Source organism: Leucopleurus acutus, assembly GCF_964270905.1.
Source record: "Leucopleurus acutus genome assembly, chromosome: 17".
NCBI lineage: Eukaryota > Metazoa > Chordata > Mammalia > Artiodactyla > Delphinidae > Leucopleurus > Leucopleurus acutus.
In genome coordinates this window covers 16177006-16201571 of record NC_139159.1, presented here as the reverse complement: position 1 = coordinate 16201571, position 24566 = coordinate 16177006, and the positions used below count along the sequence as shown (strand labels likewise).

Below are 24566 nucleotides of genomic sequence, written 5' to 3'. Positions count from 1 at the left end.
CAGTGTTGTATGAGAGAAAAATCTGCATGAGTGAATTTGACTTCACTTTAAAAGAATTACTAGTTTTAGCTATCATACCTCTTGATCCTGTAATTAGATTGTTTGGAATTTATCCTTAAAGAAATAAGTTAAAAGAAGGAAAAAACTTGTTGAGTAAAGATATTCAAGTGTTATATGCTATAGTGAAAGAGTGGAAAACCCCCCCCCCAAATATCCCACTTTATAGGAATATCTCCCTGATGGAATATTACATGGGCATTAAAAATGATAAGGATACAGACTGTAAGATACTTATGAAATGATGTTAAGAGAAACCAGAAAAACACATGCATGAAGATTTGCTCTGATTATATCTACGTAAAACTATGTACACATACAGACAAGTTGGGTTGATGGAATTACAGGTGTGTTTCTTTAGAGTTTTCTTTATATTGTTAATGTAGAAAGTACTACATTGAAATAATGTGTAGGTCTAATGGTCTTGAAAACATCGTTTGAATTCAACTTTAGTTACTGAATAAACACATGTCATCATTTTCCTAATTAATGTCAGCTCATTGCGTTGCCTTACGTTCTTCCTCTGAAGACAGAAGGAACTTGCATATGGTGGAAACAGAAATCTGATCATATTTATTCAGAAGTTCTATATAGAATGGATGGGCTTCATACTTAAAACTTTAAAACGGCAGTACCAGTAAATCAGTGGAAAAGCTATAAAAGCAAATTGGTGTCGACATTTATTTCTATAGAAACTACATCTCCAGCTGTAGAAGACTTTCACCAGTGTAAAGAGCTGAACTTGTTTTTCGATAATAGCTTCCGTGGTTGGGATGTGGTCCTTACAACAATTGGAAAGAGAATCTAGTTTCTGAATCTGCCTCACCTGGGCATGCTCAACCTCTGTTTTCCTCGATATAACCGTATTTTTTAGGAAGGTGAGGAAAGCAGAGGTCACCTTCAGACACAGCTGCTTATGGCTTCTGAAGCCATGGAACAGTGAGTTGAAGAAGTCTCTGGAGGTCATTTATCCAATGGTTCATTTCACTGCAGGCTTCTGTTTGTAAATTTTCTTAAAGACCCCTTGATTTGATATGTTTATTCAATCTGCAGTTGTAGTCTTCTGGGGACATACTTCAGAATAGCCCTTTTCTTTTCTACAAAGCAATGTTCAACCACTAGTTTCCTTCTGCCTCTCAGGAATGTTAGAAAACTCAACACTTGGTGAGAAGGCAAAGATGAAAGTGATGGTGTGTTGTAATGAAAATACTCTTTCATCCAAGGAGCCGCAAGTTATTAACAGTGTCTGATGGGTCTCTGGTTCATTAGAGATGATTTATGTGTCATCTAAACTGTAACCCATTTTTCAAACCCAGCAGGAAAAATTAAAATATACGTGATGTATAAAGTTTTTAAAAAGATTATTTTCTTCCCAATCATATCAATCCTCACCTCCAGCCCCACCTTGTTTTTCTTCAATCTAGAAAGTCTGTTCCATGCACCTGCCTAGAGCCTTTTTCTGCCTGCTTCACGCCTCTGTCACTTGCACACTTATCCCAACTTCTCTTCTCCCAATCTTTTGATCTGACAATAGATGGGATGTTTGTGATGAGCTAGAACTAAAGTAAAAGTAAGAAATGTTTACAGGTAAGATGAGGTGCAGTTGCTTATTTGATCAACTGCCTGATTTTAGCCAATGGGTGGAAAAGAATAGGAAGTGTGTATGTGGGGTGGTGAAAATGGATTTCCAGAATCCAGAAAGCTTGAGGTTCAAAGCTCTTGAGTACTCTTTTTAAGTAGCAAGTGCTGTCTGTAGAATTGGGGAGAAAAATTGTCATCCTGGGGAGAGTTTAAATTATAGCAGGAATGCACGGAATAGATGTGTTGTCTCATATATGTTAACGTTTTTGTATTTAGAACTATTTTGTATTTTAACAATAAGCTTGTTAGTTGCAGTGGGGCATAAAATATCATTTCCAAATATGCGTCACTGAACTCTATAGGCATCATTGTAATGCCATCACCAGGGGTGCAATTTCTTAATACCTCTGAGCCCCCAAAGGGGATTTTGTGTGATTGCAAGATTTGTCAGATTGTCATGCTGTTTTGGTGTTTTCTGTAGAGTCTGTTTTATCAGTGTATAAATCTAACATTTATTTACCATTGTGTATTCGCTAGTATGTCTACACTAATTTCAGCCCCTTCCCAGCCCACTCCCCCAAGAGTGCAAAATGAAGTTCCTAAGGCTTCTGTTAATCTTGTGTCAGAAGAGTCTTTGTAGTAGAGTTCACTTTTCCATGGTGTTTCATCAACAGTCCATGGGATTGGGACCGAAGAAGGCATAGTTCCCTCAGGTGTTGGAAAGATCATTTCAAACAGAGCCAGTACTTCCTGTTTCCTCCTTGTCCGGGATGCCTCCCACTGTCCTTCTTGCCACCTGCCCGCTTCTGCTAGCAGCAGATGCCAAGATGGGCCTATGGCCTGGGGCTGTGAATGCAAGTCAAGAGCTCTAGGTGCCCCTTCCCTGTCACCTGTGGGCTTTGGTGGCCTTGGAAGGGGTTGCTTACCGCTGTCTGTCCTGGAAGAGCATCTTCTTTAGGTGGCCTCATGCAACTAGCAAATATGAAATATGTGCCCAGCTGTACAGCTTTTTCTCACTGTTTTATTCAGTTGATCTTTTCTTCCTCCTTAAGTGGTTAGTGAAACCCATTCCAAGAAGAGGCTTCCAGGCTTTTTTGCTCTATGCTCAGAGTGGATAACTGACTCTGGAGTGTTGAATTTGGGTGGCAGAGCCCCAGGATGTGTCTCAGTCCCTTTTCTCTTTATTAGGGAACTTGCACTTGAGTGGCTAATAGAAAGGTGGCCTTCCATTGTGTACAACTCCAACCCACCCCCTACTTCTGGAGGGTACCAAAGAGTTGGCTCAGGAGTGCGTAAATAAAAGGTTTCGTCTTTGGAGATAGATGCACAAGTGGGTAATTAACCCAACTCCCTGCTTTGGCGTGGTGAGTGCTGGGGATGGGCGTATGGGTGGGTAACCGCCACCAGGCTTATGGCATCCAGACATGTGGGGGTACTTTTGATATCAAGACACCTCCTGCCTGTACTGCCCCACAGATCTCCTGAAACAAATTTCATGTCACCGATCCTTCCATCAATGTGCACCTCCCCACACCAACACCTAGATCAGCCTCCTTGGACATTCTTCTACTTTTTTTTCTAGGAACCACTCCTTGGTTTAAACAAAGTCCCTTTGAAGTTCACCTCTAAGTACTCTATAGGTCTATATAGTTTTATGAATAGCTACTCCCTATGTGCGTAATGTGTAGGTAGGCAGGTAGGTAGATAGATATGAACCAATTAACCTGTTTTTGCTTGAGCCCGTTTCTTAGGGTATTTGAACAAATATTGACGACCTAAAATTCGATGAATCATTTTTAAGTTGACTGAATGATAGCACCACCATTTAACTGCCCATCTAATTCTAGCTCAGAGTTTACATGTATTCAAAAATTGTCATGTATCAATAATTTTCATTCATTCACTCATTCAGAATATTTAATGAATGCCATATGTGACCAGAACAAGAGAGTAAGGCATGGTCCCAGCCCTCGTGGAGCTACGGTCTAGTGGGGGGACAGGTAGAGAAATAATGAGATAAGAGCTATAATGGGGGCAGGCTTATTTACAAACCATGAAAGATCAAGTCCAACAAGGGAATTAAGGGTTTACCAGAGCCAGGCTCCTAAATATCAGTAGACCCAGTCATGGCATATATTTCATGGTTTGGATTGACATGTAGAAATCTGGAAACAACTATGCTGATTTAGCAAGCGGGAGGATTTGTAAATAAAGTCCATGGGTCTCTGTGATTTTGTGATTTCTGAGTGGTAGTCGTTCTTCGTGGAGACATCTACCTGAACTAGATGAATGCTGACTGTTTGGCTTCTCAATAATCTCAGTCTTTTCTTTTCAGGCCAGGAAACAATAACAAACAGAGTATTTAGTACAGAATAGTTTCATCTTCAGAAGAAATAAAATTACGAATGAAATACCTTTCATGCTCATGTAACTTGACCATTCTTAATACCTTAAACTGTTCAGTAAGTTCAATATGGAAATATGGAAAAGAAACACATGGGAAATAATCCTGGAATATCAAATATACAGACTTTGATTGAAACATGTTCTCAGGACAGGTATGGAGAGGATGGGAATGTAGGGGAAATCAGAGGGGGCTTTGTCTTGGGCCTGCCCCCTTCTGTGAGGAATGAGACCGGACTTTGTCTCAGCACATATAGGTGCACTGTGGGCGATTTATGTGAAGGTACTTTGTAAACTGTAAAGTGTTTTCCCAATGTAAGGCAGAATTATTATCATTATTTTAAAATGCTACTTTATCGCCTGGAAAAGTTAACGTGCCTCCAGAGAGTAACGGAAGCAATGAAAAAAATCTACTTTCTGTAATATCTCTTCCCTAATTATGCAAGAAATCCTCTAAAAGCAATGCCGGTGGATTTTAAGATTTGGTTCTGAAATTTTGCGCAATTCAAAATAGAGTGGTATATTGTGTTTCCTTGGGTTAGCAGAACTTAAATACATCCATATGATTTTTATTTACTTGTAACCTGAAATTATGACATTGTTTTTTGTTAAAACTACAGGAACAGTCTGCTTTAATAGGGATTCTCCAAATTTTAGGAGTTAGTTAGTTATGAGTTTTGTTTTGTTTTTTTTTAATTAATTAATTAATTAATTTTTGGCTGTGTTGGGTCTTCGTTTCTGTGCGAGGACTTTCTCCAGTTGCAGAGAGCAGGGGCCACTCTTCATCGCGGTGCACGGGCCTTTCACTCTTACGGCCTCTCTTGTTGCGGAGCACAGACTCCAGACAGGCAGGCTCAGTAGTTGTGGCTCACGGGCCTAGTTGCTCTGCGGCATGTGGGATCTTCCCAGACCAGGGCTCGAACCCGTGTCCCCTGCATTGGCAGGCAGATTCTCAACCACTGCGCCACCAGGGAAGCCCAGTTATGAGTTTTATGTTGTCCAAGAAGCATCACTTTTGTGTTAATGGCGGGTAAGGCGTATGTTTTCCAGCATTGATAATTGTGAACAAAAAATCATAAATGAGACTTACTCTGGCATTTCAAAATTATATCCCAAATGAGCCATGCTTGGAATATTTTACCTGACAATTAGTGTGTAAATGCATACTTTCATTAAATGATAAATCTAAAATATATATCATCCAGTTGAAATCTCCCATTTCACAGATAATAAAACTTAGGCTCAGGGAGCCAAAATTATTTGCCCGAGGTCATTCAACTAGTTAGTGACGGAGTCAGAACCTGAATTCAGACCTTTTGACTTCCAACGGCGGTGTTTTTCCTACCATGCTGACATGCAGAAGTTTAAGTACCTGTACGAGAAGTGATACTAAAGTTTACACTACTACATGTTCTCTGTTCTGTAATTTTACCTTGGGTGATATTAAGATCGTGTCTATTTTTTGGGGGTTAAATTTACATGTCTATTTATCTGTGTTGAAGTTGATGTGAGGTGTGTAGATTAATTTCTTAGTTGCTAAGACCGAGCAAGAAAAACTGGGAGTTCCTTTTGGTTCCTCATTTGAGCATCAGTATGAAAATTAATTCTGAGAGTTAGGAAATGAGAATGGGTAGCTAGATGGCTATATTGTTATTATTTGCAGATAGCTAAACATAGACTATATTTCAAAATACTACATTTATCGTCCATGTCTTGAAGCATGCCCAAACCCCACTCTTCTCGAAGGTGTTGAGTCTCTGAAGGTTCAGAATTGATCAACTGTGAAACTGTGACCTAAAGTAAACTTGCTAAGAAATGGTCTAATAATATCCTTGCCCTGAGGGTAAAACACTCAGCTCTAGATTTTTCTCTTTTATCCTTGCTCAGACTACAATCATATTTCTTTGTTAGTATTTCCTCTTGGCATTGTGATACAGCTGACGTTGATAGATAGCATGGAGAAACCGAATTCAAAAAGAAAAAAAAAGAAGGGGGCTCTTGGACTGTTGGCTCAAAAATAATGCGTGTAGAAAGCTCTCTATCTGCCCTCTTCAGTCTTTTTTTTCCTTGGGCCGCAGCTGCTGACAGCAGACACACTGAGCTATAATTTGGCCACATTTGGCTCATGTAAATTGGGATAAACAGTGAGCCCATAATATTTATTTTAAAGATTCAATCAGTGAAGGTAAGCATTCTTGACTTGTGTATACATGCTAGTAAATAGAAAGCTACAGACGTAGAGATCAGCTCTTAATTTCATGCCACACAATTAATACGGCGGCTTGATGCTCTGTTCATCACAGGTGCTGGGGTGTTGGAACCCTTTGAAGAAGTGTGTAGCTAATAGCCCATATATAATTCGGAAGAAGAAATCTTCAATGGAAGACCCCCAGGGGATAAATGGACAGTCTGTAAGTAAACAGAATGTCAGTCCTAAGGCAAGAGTTATTACTCTTAAAATCGTAATTACTATTTTTGTTGTAACTTGAGTGTCTGGAAATTCCTCAAAAGCTCTGTACCAATTTTTAATGATTTTTAAAGTTATGAATTAAGTGGTACATTATTTCATCAGCCTAACCTAATTTATATCTTTTTTTAAAGGTATCGGTTATCAAAAGTAGAGGTCTAGAGGAAAAAGCCAACCTTTAGTATTACTTAATTATACCAATACGCTTAACAAAATTTTTAGACTTACATTTTCCTTTGCCTCAGGGAAGACATAGGTTTGTCTCGTGAAACTTGAAATTAATGTCTAAGTTTGGATTGTTTTGTATGTATTTGTTTTGATGTATACGTGTGTGTGCGTGCGTGTATCTTTAAAATGTGTGATAAAAAAGCAAAATAAAATAAAATGTGTGGGTGGTGTGGTAGTTTCACAGTTTGATAAACTCTTGAGTGGCCTTTAAATTAAGGAGAACCTGAGGTTTTATTTTGTTTGTTTATCTTGTGAGCACAGAGAAAGGGTTCAGAAATGTTCCTCAAGTTCGTATCGGGAAGAAGAAAAGTTTCCTTTGGCTCATAAACAAATATTCCCAATAAGAGTTCATCTTATAAATAGCCTTTGTTTCGAACTTAAAAAAGTCAACGGATTTTAATTTTTAAAAAGCCTATTTCAGTAAGTTAGAGTTGTTTCCTTGGAAAATTTCCATAGCAATATTTGGGGTGGCACTATGTGACTTTGCCTTTAAAGGTCTCTCATCAGTTAAGATGCTTTTAGACCTGTGGTTTTGTAGCTCAGCTTTGTTCACCATAGAATTATTACAAAGCGGAAGTGTGATCTTTAGTAATGACGTTGTGGTTCCTGTAAATGTGTGTTTTACAAGACCTTCTGGTGGTTATGTAATAAGCAGTAACTGCTAATGGATTAGGATTTTAATAACAAAGGGTCATGTGCTATCAAGGTGCTTCTGCAGTCATACTGTATGCAATTACAGAGTGTATTTCATGGCTCTCCTAAATCATCTTGTGAGGTAATTCACATAAAGCATTTCGAGATCATTCTGTATGGTGTAGCTTTCACCCTAAACAGGAAAAGCACCCTTAACACGTTTAAGTTGTTTGTTTGGCCTTTTAAACTTATGTTATGGACCTGTGATATTCGATGTTCTTATTATATGAAGAATAGTTTCGGAGTGCCTATAAAATAAGTGAAAAATAAATGCACGAATAACTTACTGTTTTCTGCCCCTTGTGTGTAACTTTGCTCCCAACGTTCATGCAAGTTGCAGTGTTGGCGAATCCCTAACAGATTTAACAATCTCTGCCAATAAATGCTGCAGATAATATTTCTTTTGAGGTTTTGACATTCTGCCAGTTCTCATTTAAAACTTAAGAAATTAACTAAGATTTGAGACAAATAAAAAAAACAGGTAAAGAATAGAATGATTAAAATTTTTGTACCTGTCCTAACAAAATGGTGTTTATTGGGCCATCTCATTCCATATCATTTGGAGGTGTTTTGAAACGTGAAGAGTGAAGCAGTTTTATTCTTGAAAGATACTTGGCTGCCTCAGAAGTAGAAAGCTAGGGAGTGATGTTTCTCAAGGGCAAACAGTGTGTGGCATTGGAGAAGCCGTTTCCGGGCATTTTGGCCCCTGCCTACTCAACCACGAAGGGCAAGCAGTCTTTTCAGAGGTCGCTATGTGTTGGGCCCCAGGTGGGCTCCTCCAGGCTCACTTTCTTTGGCTCTCAGGTTTCGCCTTTTCTTAGGAAGGTGCAGAAACAGGCTTAAGATGGGAAGAGGGCCTAGAACTTAGCTGAAAGCAGTAAGGTAACTCAAGAAACTGAAGGATTTTTAAAATTTATTTTTTTATTGAAGTATAGTTGATTTACAATGTTCTGTTAATTTCTGCTGTACAGCAAAGTGACTCAGTTATACGCATATATGCACTCTTTTTTATATTCTTTTCCATTATGGTTTATCCCAGGATATTGAATATAGTTCCCTGTGCTATACAGTAGGACCTTGTTGTTTATCCATTCTATATGTAGTAGTTAGCCCCAAACTCCCAATCCATCCCTCCCCCACCTCCACTCCCCGTTGGCATCCACAAGTCTGTTCTCTATGTCTGTAAATCTGTTTCTGTTTCGTAGATAGGTTCATTTGTGTCATATTTTAAATTCCACATATAAGTGATATCATATGGTATTTGTCTTTCTCTTTCTGACTTACTTCACTTAGTGTGATAATCTCTGGGTCCATCCACATTGCTGCAAGTGGCATTATTTCGTTCTTTTTTTATGGCTGAGTAGTATTTCGCTGTATATACGTACCCCATCTCCTTTATCCATTCATCTGTCAATGGACATTTAGGTTGTTTCTGTGTCTTGGCTACTGTAAATAGTGCTGCTATGAACTTTGGGGTGCATGTATCTTTTCGAATTAGAGTTTTTGTCTTTTCCAGATATCTGCCCAGAAGTGGGAGTGCTGGATCATATGGTAGCTCTATTTTTAGTTTTCTGAGGAACCTCTATACTGTTTTCCATAGTGGCTGTACCAACTTATATTCCCACCAGCAATGTAGGAGGGTTCTCTTTTCTCCACACACTCTCCAGCATTTATTGTTTGTAGATTTTTTAATGATGGCCATTCTGACCAGTGTGAGGTGGTACTGCATTGTAGTCTTGATTTACATTTTTCTAATAATTAGCAATGTTGAGCATCTTTTCATGTGCCTGTTGTCCATCTGTATGTCGTCTTTGAAGAAATGTCTATTTAGGTCTTCTGCCCATTTTTCAATTGGGTTGTCTGTTTATTTTGTTGTTGTTGAAGGAAACTAAAGGATTAAAAGGAGACTTGGTACCAGAAATTCTTGTACTTCCCAATGTGACTCTCACTGTCCCTTACTTGCCACATTCATCTTTCAAAGTTTTGCTTAAAAATGTCAACATATTCAGAATAAACACAAGAGTATACTGTACCCCCAATATTCCTAGGATGTAGCCTCCTGACCATAGTGGCACTTTGGAAATACATCTTTCATGTGACCAGAGACCAGGGGCAGAGGTGAAGTAGCTTCTCATTTTGATCCTAAAGAGATACAGTCCTGGGCAAAACATTTAAATCAGAAATTCCACCTTTCTTATTCTGGAATTTTCTGCTTGTGTGTTTTCCGCATCTAGAAAGAAGTAGCTCATGAGATTTTGTAGGTTTTGTCTACTCTTCAACTTGCCTCATGAGGACCAAAAGGAGAGGAGGACATTTGTGGGGCTTTACATCATTTGGGTGATAATTCTAGCCACTCCAGTATCCCCTCTTGAGGAGTCCCATTTAGATAAGCACGGCCCCATTCTCTCTCCGTAGGTCCATGGTTGGCCTCTCCGAGGTAGACACCTCTGAAACACAGACATCGAAGGGCCAGGCTATAGCTGCATCTTTCAGTTTCTTTAGTTTATGAGGATTTCTACAGGGAAATTATGTCAAGATAAGAAAAGCATTTACGAACTCTTTTTAAAAAAGTGAATTAAAAAATAAATCACTATCTTTTCCTTAGAAGCTGTGAGCTCTGCAGTTACCTAAACCTTGTGTCTGATTTAGATGGAATCCTGATATCATGAAAACTACGTTTTAGATATGGAATACGAAGACTGGGTTTTAATTTTTACTAATTGTATGATCTGGGGTAGATTTCCAAGTATCAGTCTCTTCAACTAGAAAACAGAGATGATAATATTTACCTTCTGTTATTTAAAATTATAATTTTGTAGGTCAAGTGGGGTCATGTATTTAAAAGTTCTTTGATAACTGAAAAGTACAATACACCTCTCATGCACTTTTATTGTAAATATCGCTAAAAAAGTGTGGTCATGGATAAAAAGTTATCTGGCCACCTTCAAGTCCACAATAAAAAATTTTGAATGCAACCATTATACCAGTGCCAAGTATTATAAACACCAACACTACATATGTTTGTTTATGTTGTTAGCTGTCGAGGGAATCAGGTCTCCTGAGAATCTAAAGGAGCTTTTTATTATAAATGGTAGATTGTTAATTTACTTTTATTACAAAAATTTCAGATGGTGATATTTTGGAGCTTTTTGGAATAATTATATCTTTGGGCTCCATTGTATTCTCATAACTGCATCTTCTTTAGATTATGGTAAGTTTGAAATGCTAACAGCAGTTTTTGCTGAGATGCTGTGTTTTGCAAGAAAACCATGAACTAAAATATGTATGTACCTTATTTCTATGTTTGGACATTCTAGAAAGGCACAGTGACTTTTAACCAAAATGGTAAAGTTAAATATATATTTTATGAACAGAGAGAAGAACACTATTAAGCAGAGATTTCTAAAAGTAGTATATATATATATATATATGTACATTACATCTGTATAAGTCAAATTAACTGGGAAATTATAAATCAGGTCAAGATTACATTTATTCACCTTTATCATGAGTGAGATATTTTATGTAAGTGAAATTTTTAGATAAATTAAAAAATATAGAATTCAGTAGTTTTCAGTTTCCTTTTTAAAATCATGAGCTTCTTGTTGGAAGCCTGTATTAGTTCCATCAGGCTGCTGTAACAAAGTACAATAAACTGGGTGGCTTAACACAACAGACATTTATTGTCTCACAGTTCCGGAGGCTAGAAGTCCAAAATCAAGGTGTTGGCAGGGCTTCCTCTGAAAGCTGCTGAGGAATTCTTCCTTGCTGCTTCGTAACTTCCAGACCTCTATACCAATCCTTGGCATTCCTTGGCTTGCAGCTCCTGCGCTTTGATCTCTGCCATGTTGTCACGTGGCATTCTCCCCCTTACCTCTGTCTCTCCTCCTCTTCTTGTAAGGACATTAGTTATATTGGTTTAAGGACCAACCTAATGACCTCATCTTAACTTGATAGCATCTGCAGAGACCCTTTTTCCAAATAAGGTCACATTCACAGATACCAAGGATTAGGGCTTCAACCTGTCTTTTTCCGCGGGGGTGGGGTGGGGGGATACAATTCAACCCATAACAAAGCCCAAGAAGAATGTGAGGCTTCAGACCTTATCTGTTTGCCTACCCGTCCCACTTCCCTCCACCTTAGCACTTTGAATAACTCTAGTTTATTTGGTTGCAAGTAGTGGAATTCCCATGAGCTGGTTTAAGCAAACAAAAGAAAAGTCTTAAGAAAGACTTAAACAAAAGGAAAGTCTTAAGAAAGGAAATTCAAGCAATTTTTCTCTGCATATGTTTTTCAGTCCTCTTTTTCTTTGTAGACTGGCTTTTGTACTCCCCTTGTGTAGCGTTGGCTGCCTGCTGACCATGGTTTACATGTTACTGAACCATCCACCATGCAGAAAGAAAGACTGCTTGGTGCTGCATGAGTCATGATTCTGCAGCTGATGCCCAGAGAAGGAACTGAGCAGACCACCCAATAGGTGCCCACCATGAACCTTCAAGAAACCCCCAGTTTGTACTCAGGGAGGCACTGGTATGAAACCACAGTTTTAGTCCTATCACATCATCTTACAGATTTAGCCTTTGATGTACCATCACCTACATGCTAATCATTTTGATGGAAATATCTACTGGTGAATATATATATATATATATATATATATATATAAAATTCTTTCCTGATGATGTAAATTCTTTGTTACAACTGTCACTTATAAGTTGGATCCCTAATAAGTTAGTTTCTCTTCTCTCACTTGATCTGACAGAAGCGGTGCTTTGCATTTTCAGCCCCAGGCAGTGAAGCCTAGAACTGGGGCTAAACTGGCTATGATGGGTGCACAGCAAATAGATGCTAACTTGAAAATGGAAGGCAGTTGGGCATAGTGAAGAAAACCTTGACTTGGAATCAGAATACCGAGTTTTGAGCCACAGCTTACTGACTGAGTCACCTTGGGAAAGTTATTTTAACTTCTAAGCCTCAATTTTGTTTTTATAATTACAGATAATTAGATCTATATTGCTGGGTCTCTGTGACGAAGACATAAGATATCCCATGCCAAAGCACTTTGTAAACTATAAAGCAATATATACGGCCACGAGTATCAAGCCCTGTGGGGCATCTTTTTGGAAAGGGCAGGACACTTTGTGTCAGACATATCTGCTTCAGTCTTCGCCCTGCACTCGGTCAAGTTTTTAAACCTCTCTCAGCCTCAGTTCCTCCTCATTTGTAAAGAAGGGATAAGAGTACCTTCTTATAGGATTAGAAATAGCATATGAACGACAGCTAGTGAATAAGAACACAGTTTTTGGAGCCTGACTCCCTGGGTTCAGATTTGAGCTATGATACTCACTGGCTGTGTGATGTCAGCATGTCTGTGTGCCTCCCTGGGGCCATTTTCCTTGTCTGTAGACGGGGATGATGGTAATGACTTAGGTCACAGGGTGGCTGAGACGACTGAATGAGGTTATATGTGTGAGAGTACTTAGAATGGTGCCTGACATACAGGAAATGCTGTCTTAGCATTTGTTGACGTTACTAATCTTATCTCCACCATGCCAGGCACACAAATAGTAAGTGCTTTAAAAATGCTCATTGTTATTTAATTAAAATGGATTTGACTAGGGGGATGAGATACTATTTCTTAACTAAATTGTAATGGACCCACATTCACACGGTTAAGGTGAGATGATGTCTTGGGATGTCAGACCATGCTGGAAGGAATAAGACAGTACTTCCCTTTGCATGGGCAAGGCTGGTTTGGGCCCATTAAAAGAGCCCAGGTTGGAATGCGATCTGAGAGTTTAGAAGAGACTGGCTGTTAAAGTTCAAATTGGGTACCAGGCTGTATTACCAGTTGGGTATTTTAGGTGAAGAATAAAACCTAGACAGGAAAATTGCTCCAGAGCCAGGACGGTGACTTGTTTATATTTCTAAGCCAAACACAATGTCAAGCCCTTTATGTGCACTCTGTAAACGTTTGTTTATCTGAGGTGACCGGCATCTTGTGTCCTGGGATAGCTCACTCGGTCCCTATGCATCAAACAAATAGAGTGTGACAAGGATGAAAATTGCTTGTGGCTGATGCTGGAAAAAAAGGAGAAAAGGGCTCTAACCGTTTAGACTCACTGCCTCTGACCTTCCTCTGACCTACACTCTTAAACATGCAGGGGGCTGAGAGCTCAGTGACCATGGTGCTTGGAACCGGATGTATGAGCAGAGCAGCTAGCAGTGATGACATTTGCATCTCTCTTTCTGAGGCAAAGGCACAGACTTTGGGATCTCTGTTTTTGTTTTGTTTTGTTTTGTTTTGTTTTGGAAGTAGAAGGGCAGCTTAAATACTTAAAAGAAAAATAAAACCACTTTCTGGTCTAGAGCTGTGATGTTGAAAAGTTACCAAAAGTGTGAGCTAGAATAAGAAATCGATTTCTTTTTTAAGAAATTGAAGCCTAGTTGATTTACAATATTGTGTTAGTTTCAGGTGTACAGCAAAAGTGATTCAGTTATACATTTTATGTATATATCTATTTTTTCTTTCAAGTCTATTCCATTATAGTTTATAACAGGATATTGAATATAGTTCCCTGTGTTATACAGTAAATCCTTGTTGTTTGCTTTATATATAGTAGTGTGCATCTGTTAATTCCCTACTCCCAATTTATCCCTCCCTGCCTCCTCTTTGGTGACCATAAGTTTGTTTTCTAAGTCTGTGAGTCTGTTTCTGTTTCGTAAATGAGTTCATTTGTACTATATTTTAGATTCCACATATAAGTGATATCATATAATATTTGTCTTTCTCTGAGAAAGCCATTTCACTGTAGTGAGAATACAATAGACTTTTTCTTTAAAGGATCAGATAGATATTTTGGGCTTTACAGGCTAGAAGATCTCTATGGCATGTGTTGTGGTGTGAAAGTATTGACAATACAGAACAGAGCCCCAGGGCGATATTAATGCCTGCAGATAAATGGAGGATCCCCGCCTTTGGTCCCATTAGCACTTGCAGGTCAGTCTACCATTGCACTCCCACCTCCGTCAAGGTTTCTCATTTTATTTCTATCAGGCTTGCTCCATCATCCTGGATTTGACTTATTTCTGCCCTTTGAGCCTCATTTTCTTCATTTATAAAATGAAGAACTGAGGAGAAGTTCTTTTCTGGTTCTAACAAAGTGTGAATCCATTCATTTTCCTATGGTACTGGATAATCAAAGTTAATAAAGTTTATGCATCACAAAATAAATATGTATTTGTTGCCAAGGGATGGGCAGGAGGACCCATCAGGACACAGAGTAACTTTGCAAACCCAACAAGTGCTCAGTTTGATGATCCAATACCACAGTTCCAGGATTGCATTTGAACCCTCATATGACGCATCTTCACATTTCTAAGGTCTCCTGATCATTCCTTTTGCAATCTCCTTCATCCCTCAGTCAATGAATATTTTTATTTGTAGAGCCCATAGGATATTTTTATATTGGCACTGATGTTGTGATAAGGGTTCTTTGATGTCCACATTTCTTCTGTACATATATAATTTTGTTTATATGTAATATCAACTATGTTTCTATGATTAATTTTAATAGGTGCTTGGAATACATAAAGAAGCACTCCTACATTTTGTATCACCTTCCTGAATGTGTTTGTAGTGATCGAAAAATATGTTTACAGTACTCCTCCCTTTAAGACATGGAGTCTCTTGATGATGAACTCCTTGAGATGAATCCCTCCCCTTGGGTATGGTCTGGACTTAGTCACTCACTTCTGATAAGTAGAAACGAGAGCAGAAGTGGTGTGCCACTGTAGGTACTAGGTCATGAAAGCCGCTGTGGCTTCCTCCTTGCTCTCTCTTGGATCACTCACTCTGGGGGGAAGCCAGCTACCCTGTTGTGAGGACATTCAAGCAGCCTGTGGAGAGGCCTGTGTGCCAGGCTCTGAAGCCTTCTCCTTCCTCTTTCCATGTGAGGGAGTCTTCTTGGAGGTGAATCCTCCAGCCTCAGTCCAGCCTTCAGATGAAGCAGCCCCAGCAGACAGCTAAGGTACATCCTCATGAGAGCCCTGATATCCAGTAACACTTAGATAAACTGCTTCCAGATTTCTGACTCTCAGAAATTGTGTGAGATAATAAATACATGTTATTTTGAGATGCTAAGTTTTGGGGTAATTTTGTTACACAGCTGTAGATAACTAATACAGTGATCTCATCAACCTATTTTTGCATTAAAATTATCTCTACTCAGTATTTATATAAATATCATATAAATATAATTAATAAAACTCTAATTTTTCCTATTGCATTTCATTTGCAACCTGGGGACATCCAGATGTCGATTTATTTATCTTTTCTGTTCCCCCAAACAGAAGTTTTTCTTCTTCACACAATAAATGCTTTGAACTGCTAATTAGCATATATTTTATTCTATCTTAAATTGCCCACACTTATCTACAAATCTGCTTGCCTTCTAGACTGTGAGTTTTCTGAGGGCAGAGAATATGAGAGAGGAATAATCACCCTCCCTCTGACATTCAGCCCTCTCTACTTTGCACATTGTAGATGCAAAAAATCTTTGGTTGAATGAATGAATGAATGAATATAATTGCTATGTAAAAGGAGAGAAATATTCACATATGCTAGTTTGGCCACTTTGCTACACGTGGCTTCAGGGAGCCAAGCATCTTTGGAAACATACCAGAATCAGGCTCAGAGCTTTTCCTGCTCTATTAGGTTTCATGAAAGTAGAGGTCCACTGAAAGCAAACATCACTGCTGTGAAACCTCATTAGTTGGACCTCCATTAATGGAAAATTTCTAATAATTTAAGCAGAGAATGAAGTCAATTCTTACATATGTTCTTTTATGAAAATAGGATTATAAAAGAAAATAACAGTATAGATTCATTTTAACTGTATGTGAATATAGGAAAGTAGGTGGGCAAAATAACCTGACAATCACATACCAAAAATTTCATGTGCTTTTTGCAAATAAATCTTATTCATGGGCTTCCCTGGTGGCGCAGTGGTTGAGAGTCCGCCTGCCAATGCAGGGGACACGGGTTCGTGCCCCGGTCCGGAAAGATCCCACATACCGCGGAGCGGCTGGGCCCGTGAGCCATGGCCGTTGAGGCTGCGCGTCCGGAGCCTGTGCGCCACAACGGGAGAGGCCACAACAGTGAGAGGCCCACATACCGCAAAAAAAAAAAAAAAAATCTTATTCATTGAAGAAATCTTTCCAAAGTGCTGTTTTTGGTTAAACTAGTTCAATTAATGTTTATATTTCAAAGGAATTCTTGAAATTTCTTTGCGAGTTCTCCCAAATTCAAACTTAACATAAATCAGATTAACAGTGTCTTGTTTTTAAAAATTTTGATTCTTGCAAGGCTATGAACGTATACTCCCATCTCACATCAATAAGGCAATAACTGAGCTTATGTTCTTATCAGTTCAAGTCAGTGGATACCTGTGAGGTACAGGAGGGAGCATGGACTTGGCAGGCAGCTGGAGGCTGGGGCTGAAGTTCTAGCTGGAGTGTGTGCAAATCTCTCTGATCATTTCTAGCCAGGGTCTTCATCTCTAAAATGGGATATTTCAGTCCTGTGTATCTCAGAATTGTTGTGAGGACCAAAAGGAGAACAGGTGTGCCTTTATTAAGCAATATATGTACACATGTTATGTGTTTATCAGAAAACAATAAATACATCTGTCTTCTTCCAGGTAGTGTTTAAAAAAAATAATCCTGTGTCCTTTTCAAAAATTCTCCCTTCTTTTTATAAAATGAGAAGTTTTTTTTTTAATTACTGATTTTATTTCGTTATTTTTTTCATTTTGAAATATGGTGTGGTATAATATAAGGGGACCCAAGAGATAATTCCTAATGGGCTGTGCAGATATTGAGATGGATGGCTGTTCATTCACTAGTTCTTGTTTTTACTTAAATACTGTATAAACTAAAATTCCTTTTAGGAATCCTAAAATGTATTGAAATTAATTTTGATGTCTAGAAATTCTCAAATGTTTTATTATATCAAACATCATTTGGCAAGGTATATAGTATATGCTTATTTATTTCTTTAATGAGGCTGTTGTATTTCATTCAAAGGATAGCCATCTCGAATGTTTTTCAAGAATAAAATTTTATGCTTTGGGTAACCACATATTAACCTTAATATCAGTCATGTTTTACAAGGAAAGAAAAGATAAATGCTAGATTGTTTATGATTAAAGTGATATGTTATTTAAAATTGCATTTCTAATTTCTATTTAAATAAAAGAAATAGATTTTCTTGGCATAGGAAATAATGATCAAATACACATTTTACTTTTTTTAACCTTGGTGTTTACGTTAGTGATTTTTAGTGGACTTGTCCATCGAAGATTCTCTGAAACATTTAAAAAACATACGTTTACCTGACCTCATCTGGTAGGCTGGGAGGGTTAACTTTAAAAACTTCAAAAATATTTTGTTTTCAGGTGTGTGAAATTATATGCCCTGAAAAATGTTCATAATTAGTTAGTTATGCCTGCCTTTAACCACTTGTATTCTCAAAGTAGGAAACTGTTGGTGGCAAAATGGAACCCAGGCAACTTAAAATAGTTTCATCCATGGAGTTGACTTTTATTAAAGTTCACATTAGACACTGGAATTAGTTGTTTGCTAAGATGCCAAATTATTTTGGGAAAAAATAGACTCATCATTTACTATGGACTAAAAATCAGATCTATATTTTAATTTAATCAATTAGCATTTCATTTTGTCTTTTTAAAAATGGTTATCTTTTAGGGCTTCCCTGGTGGCGCAGTGGTTGAGAGTCCGCCTGCCGACGCAGGGGACACGGGTTTGTGCCCTGGTCCGGGAAGATCCCACATGCCGCGGAGCGGCTGGGCCCGTGAGCCATGGCCACTGAGCCTGCGCGTCTGGAGCCTGTGCTCCGCAATGGGAGAGGCCACAACAGTGAGAGGCCCGCCTACCGCAAAAAAAAAAAAAAAAAAAAGGTTATCTTTCTGTTTGCCCTAGGGTAGTTTTTTAAATACAGTGACTGATTTTAATCAAAATTGACGCACCCTTTATTTATATATTTTAAATTCAAACTGTGAGTCAGGCTACCATCTTAAAACAATAGAGCTGCCAAAAATTTTCAAATGAACGTGTGATCTGTTTGTGATATTGAATGGGGACTGTAATTCACAGAACCATCTGCAATGGCAGCAGGGAGAGTACTGGGCTAATTCATACGTGGCCATGAGTCTATGGTGAACTTCTTCATTACCTGGAGCATTAGAGTCCTTTGAAGTCTGTCTTAACTTGTTGGGACAAAGGTGATCCGCTGCAATTTTAACTGAAAATAGTGGCTTTTACCTATACTGCCAATAAGAGTTGAATAGATTTTGGTATTATTTTGGAAGACCAGGCTTGAAAATCTTACAATGTTCTCACCTACCTTGAAAAATGAGAAAAGATAGTATAATATGAAGGGCATTTGGAAAAAATAAAGTTTATAATCCTATAGTTCAGTGAAAAGTTTTAAAATTGTAAATGTATTCTGCATTTATATTATAAAATATTACATATTAAATTGAGATTTTGTTCTGAGTCCTTTTAAGTTGTTGCCAAAAAAGTTGTTTGCATTGGTAGCTAAATTCTCCATACATTGTAATTTTTGAGTCATTGAACCAATGATAGTCCTTAAACACTACAAGTTACAGGAAAAGATGAAATGGGCTGATTTTCTTGGGAGGCATCTGCTTTAGGTCCTTGGAAATATGCAGTGCCTATTACTAAAAAGAATAAATAACGTTTATTAAGCACTTACTATGTAGCACTGCTATTCTAAGCATGTCACACATATAGCCTTAGCTCATTACTACTTGGTGATAATCTGTTGAAGACTCGTGCATGGGAACAAGGTAGAACTGGATTACCTCTAAAATCCCTTTCACCACTGAGATTCAGTGAATCCATGATTTATTACCTAGTGCTTAAAGAAAGAGAGGAAGTAGGGCTATAAGGATCAAGGTTGTTTTTCCATATTCAAGTAGGCAAAATGCATAATGCTCTCTGTGTTCCTTTGGGGTTAACATATAATTTTGAAGAAAATGTGCTATATTTTTCCAGAAAGGTTCACACAAAGCACATACAGATTAGAAATACTTCTGCTCTTTCTTGCCATTTTTCAAGCCCTCTGTGAGTTCCAAATATAGGAATTATTCCTTTATTTTTTTATAATATCTAACAAAATTACGTATTGACCCATGATTAAGTAGTATAAGCTTTAGATGGTTATAATTTAACTCAGAGTAATAAACTTGTTCCTATTCTTTTCTTTTCCCTTTTCTTTTTCCTTTCTTTTTTAACAGAAGTTCAGATCAATAGTTACAAATCTGACCTTAAAAAGCAAAATCTAACTAATAACTTGTTGAATAAGTAATAAAAACCTTTGAAAATATGTGCAGCCTTGAAAGAAAAGTGTAACAGGGCTTTATTGTGAAATGTTTAGAAAACACAAAGCTTAGATTTTGATGGTTTAAAAAACTATGTTGAGACCGTATTTCCCCCCATCTAAAGTTTTACAGAAGTAAAGGAATTCTACAATGATTTCTCCAGTTAATAAATGCCTGCTTTTTCACGCATTCTACTTTTATAAATTTCTGCAGGGAATGTACTGACGAATCTTCGTTTTGCTTTGAACAGTCTTTGAACTTTTCTTGTTTCTTTATATATACATGAATCGCTTTCCATATGTAGTTCCAAATCTAAAAAAAAATTAGTCTATGAGTATTTTCAGTTAAATTAGAATAAAATTCACAAATATGATCATCTTATTAGCCTTAATTCCATTTTACTGAAATGTGTGTGATATTGAGCACAGATTTGGGATATATGACTGAAGGCATCATATTCAGCCATTTTTATAGTTTTTTTCTCATTGTTGAGACTGTTTCCATCTATTATTAATTATACTATATACACATTTTTTTCTTTGCTTCAACTCCAAGTAATGCTGGCTTAATTTGAGTTAAAATAAATTTATTTTTTTTAAAGAGGGGACCCAAATATAAGGTTGGGGGAATAATTAATCTATTATGTCCAGTCTCATGATAAATATTTTTTTTAAACTTTTGCAAATGTAGTTACATGTTGAGATTAATGGAACTTTGGGAACCAGGATATATTTGTAACTAACTACACATACAGCTAACTGTAATTCCTTATGTACATTTTAGAATGATGTGCGGGTTTTTTTGTTGTTGTTGTTTTGTTTTTTTTCCCGTAAGCGGGCCTCTCACTGTTGTGGCCTCTCCCGTTGCGGAGCACAGGCTCCGGACGCGCAGGCTCAGCGGCCATGGCTCACGGGTCCAGCCGCTCCGCGGCATGTGGGATCTTCCCGGACCAGGACACGAACCCGTGTCCCCTGCATCGGCAGGCAGACTCTCAACCACTGCGCCAACAGGGAAGCCCCCTGATGTGCGTTTTTTAGTGAATTTCTTAAAAATTCTTGAAAATACCGTACTTGGGGTTCATTTATCTTATATGTATATACTTTGGGATCTAAAAAAAAAAAAAAATGTTCCCAGCTTCAGTCTTTATTTCTAATCTTCATTACCTCTTTGATAGAATTAGCACAAATTGACTAGGAACTAGATTCAGTTTACTCAAGCTGAACTCTGGCCTGAGGGTGTGGAAGTGAGGAAAGGAAGCTTTTCTTCATCTCTTTCTCTGAGGTGTGGTTCTGTTTACTTTGGAAAGAAAAGATACAAGTATCTCCTAAAGTGGATTAGACATGGCAAGACAAGATGATACATTTGCACTATAAACTCTCAAGCAGCTGTGAGAAGGCCTTATGTGTGAAATTTCTTACCTTCTTAAAAATCTTGATAGTTGTAGCTAAGCTCTTAACAGTCAAAAACAAACTGCCAACGAGGTTTATTTTCTTTTTTGCTGAGTTTTCTGGGCCATTGTTCCGCTTGAGGGGCCCTGTTTGTTAGTTTTGGCTCAGGGACTTCTCTTCCTTCAGGATAAGCTCTCCTAAGGCACTTGTACAAGTCGGTACTCAGGGGCTGCTTCACAGTTTATTCACGGCCCGCTAAAGCACCATTCAACTGCATGACTTCCTGTCTCAGAGGAGGGGTGGCCGACTAGGGGTTTTGTATCTGTAATGTAAAAATATAGTGGATTTTGTGGAAAACTGGGACATTTTTGTTTGTTCTCATAAAAGATTCCTGCTGGAAGTTTTATTTTAAAGTTGGCTTTTAGCCTTTTTTTTTTTTTTTTTTTTTTTTTTTTTGCTGTGACTTGGATCCTGATCTGATTTTCTGCTTTTACAGCCCTTTTTGAAAAATTTAAAATATTTAATTCAACATTAACTGTGCTTACAAGCTACATAGCAGAATAAAATCACATTACAAACATTGTAGTATTAGATTTTATCACCATTTATTTCTTCTAGCCTGTCCAGGGATTTCTTCATGTTCACTAGAACTAATTTGCAGTCAGACATTGAGGTCTTCTAGAAGGCCAGCAGGCTCCAGAAATTAATTTATCCAAATAACCGATCCCTCCTAGGCCAACCATAGAGGGACACCAAAATGGCCTAAGAAGGCAGAGCCTCCTTTTGAAGTCTGGAATGTTTTGACTGACTTGAAACAGGCGGCTGGAATGAAAGGATAATTTTCAGTGACCCAGGGGATTTTTTTGCCATTTTCAAATATTAGGTAAAACAAAGAGAAATTGCTTGCTCTAATTTAGAAAGACTTAGTAATCAGGAAGGCAACCAGACTGAGAATAAAGTTCCAAGGTATATATAGCAGAAGCTTATTTACTAAGCTTAGATTGCTGGCAAAAATCAAAATTATTATACCCTTAAAAAAACCTTACAGGGGATATATTTTAGTCAAATAGCTGCATTTTCATCACCTATGCCTGCATTATTTTCTTAGTATTAAAAAAAAAGAGAAAGTTAACTGCTTTGATTTATTGCCATCTAAAATATTTCTATATTACAATCTTAATTTTATTAAACAAACAGGAGGTTATAATTTAAAATAGTCTACTCAGCTAAATGGGTTTACTAGAAACACTGAGTAGATATTTCATATTTGTCAAATTTTCAAAACATTAGTGGATTTTAAGGCCATTAATCCTTTAAAGCAAACTGTAACATGAGCTGAAGCATAGGAGTATCCAGGTGTAACAAACGTTTTTTGATGACCAGGTCAGAGGGGTAGATCAAAGTAATTTTGAAGAGATTCCTTGGTTATACTATACATAAATATTTATTGTTGCAGAAGAAAAAATACCTTTTCTCATTTTGGTGACATAAGATGAATTAAAAGTAGGGATTGGTAGCCAAATAACTGCACATTAAGGTAGAAATAGGAAATGCTTCTTTTTACACAATACATTCCATGTCCCCGATAATGCAGTAATGTACTTAATGTATAGCATTATTTAGGAAAAAAGGATTAGGTAATATTTGTCATTTAAGAGTTCTGGATATGAGTAGATGCCAACCGACTTTATGGATTTAGGCTTTATTTTACAGCTTGGGAGAATTACAGAGTAATTTACGTACTGATGTGGCCACAAAGACGCCAATCCTGTTGCTGGCACTCGGTCATTCTTAAACTGGTGAAGTATGTCTTAAATCAATTTAAATGAAAAATAAATAGTACTTTTATTGATTTTGATTTGTTCTCGGGCTTGTTTGCTAGTTTTGAATTGGGGTGATTGGAGCTCTACATTTGCATTACTGAAGTTGTCAGACCTTTTTTCTCTAAGTTGCATCGTTTTGTACCAGTTTTCCATTTGATTGGCCGCCCTTGCAAAGCCAAAGTACATGATAAATATAAGAAAATTCTCTGAAAGCAGAGTGTTCTAATGGGAGGTGACATTCACATTATTCTTGGGTGTTACAGAGAGAAAATAGTATTGCCATTCACCTTTATATCATCTTCAAGTTTTTCTTTTGGCTACTGAAATTCTGAGTAAAAAAAAAAAAATGTCAGCTCTTTAATAAGTTGTGAGAAATAGCCTTTGGAGAAGAAGGTAATTGAGAAGTTTAAGTAATGATTGACTGGGGCCAGCAATGTTGATGAATTTAGGTAGAAGGGAAATTAAGCTATCTTTGGTAATAAGAACCAAGACTCTATGTAAGTACATGGCAGAGATTGGAGAAACGTGTGCAGAGGAAAATGTAGGAGGAAAATTAGGGGGTAATAGTTGCTTATACCAGTGGACTACATAGAAGAATGTCTACTAGCCCTTGAGTCATGGGAAGAAAATAGAACGTCTAATTTTTAATTTCATCCTTTTAAAAAACATATATTTATTTTGTGTGGGTTTTATATATAATATATTAGTAAAGCACTGTTTGAATATAATGTATAGATATGTGTTGCTCTTTTTTTTTTTTTTTTTTTACTGATGAGGAATTAAAAGACATTTGGAAATGGTTAGTTTCAATAATAGTTAGCTTTATATTCATTATCTGGCATATTTTCCATTAGGAATCAGCGATTGTATATGTTGATCAGGAATTTAAGTAATTGAAATTTGAAAATCCTTCATACTCATGGTTAATAAATGCATATAAATATTTTCATTTTGGAGATGACTATTTGGTATTTCTCTCTGTGTTCTGAACAACATCTCTCAATGGGGCTTAGCCATATTTTATCTTTAAAAGGTAATACTATTTCTTTACCTAAAATCACTGTAATGTGAATGTGTATCATTACATAAATATTACCTTATGTTGACATATAATAATGAGGAACCCTAAGTAAAAGGTAGCTGATTCTTTCTTTGAGGCTATGCTAATTGACTCCATGATAACTTTATTTTTCTCAGTACTATTCACAGGTTTATCATTTCTTTCTGTTTGAAATTACTGTAACTTTGACTTCTGGATAATTAACACTACAGTTACTTGGTAATAAAAGACTTAGTGAGGATTGAGTGCTCTTTTTTCTAAATACTTAAGAGATTTCCATGCAGGAGAAGAGTTCATCTTAGTAGGTTTACCTACTAAGGTGGGTGACAGAGGATAATGAGTTCAATTTTGGGCAGTTTGAGAGGTTTTGCAGATCTGCAGGTGATTTGTGTAGACAGTTGAAAATTTGGATGTGGGTTTCTAGAGTGGATTGGCCTAAAA

General features: G+C 37.4%; 1 protein-coding gene across 3 annotated transcripts in view; it reads left to right on the top strand.

The window, feature by feature from the left end:
- Nucleotides 1-6419: 6419 nt before the first annotated feature.
- EYA1 (EYA transcriptional coactivator and phosphatase 1) overlaps nt 6420-24566 on the top strand; it is a gene marked incomplete at both ends in the record, with an annotated part of 313784 nt that continues 295637 nt past the window's right edge. For all 3 annotated transcript variants that reach the window (XM_082859020.1, XM_082859019.1, XM_082859015.1), the window contains one exon: nt 6420-6452. In XM_082859020.1, the coding sequence (XP_082715146.1) occupies nt 6420-6452 (33 nt within the window). The remainder of the gene's footprint in view (nt 6453-24566) is intronic.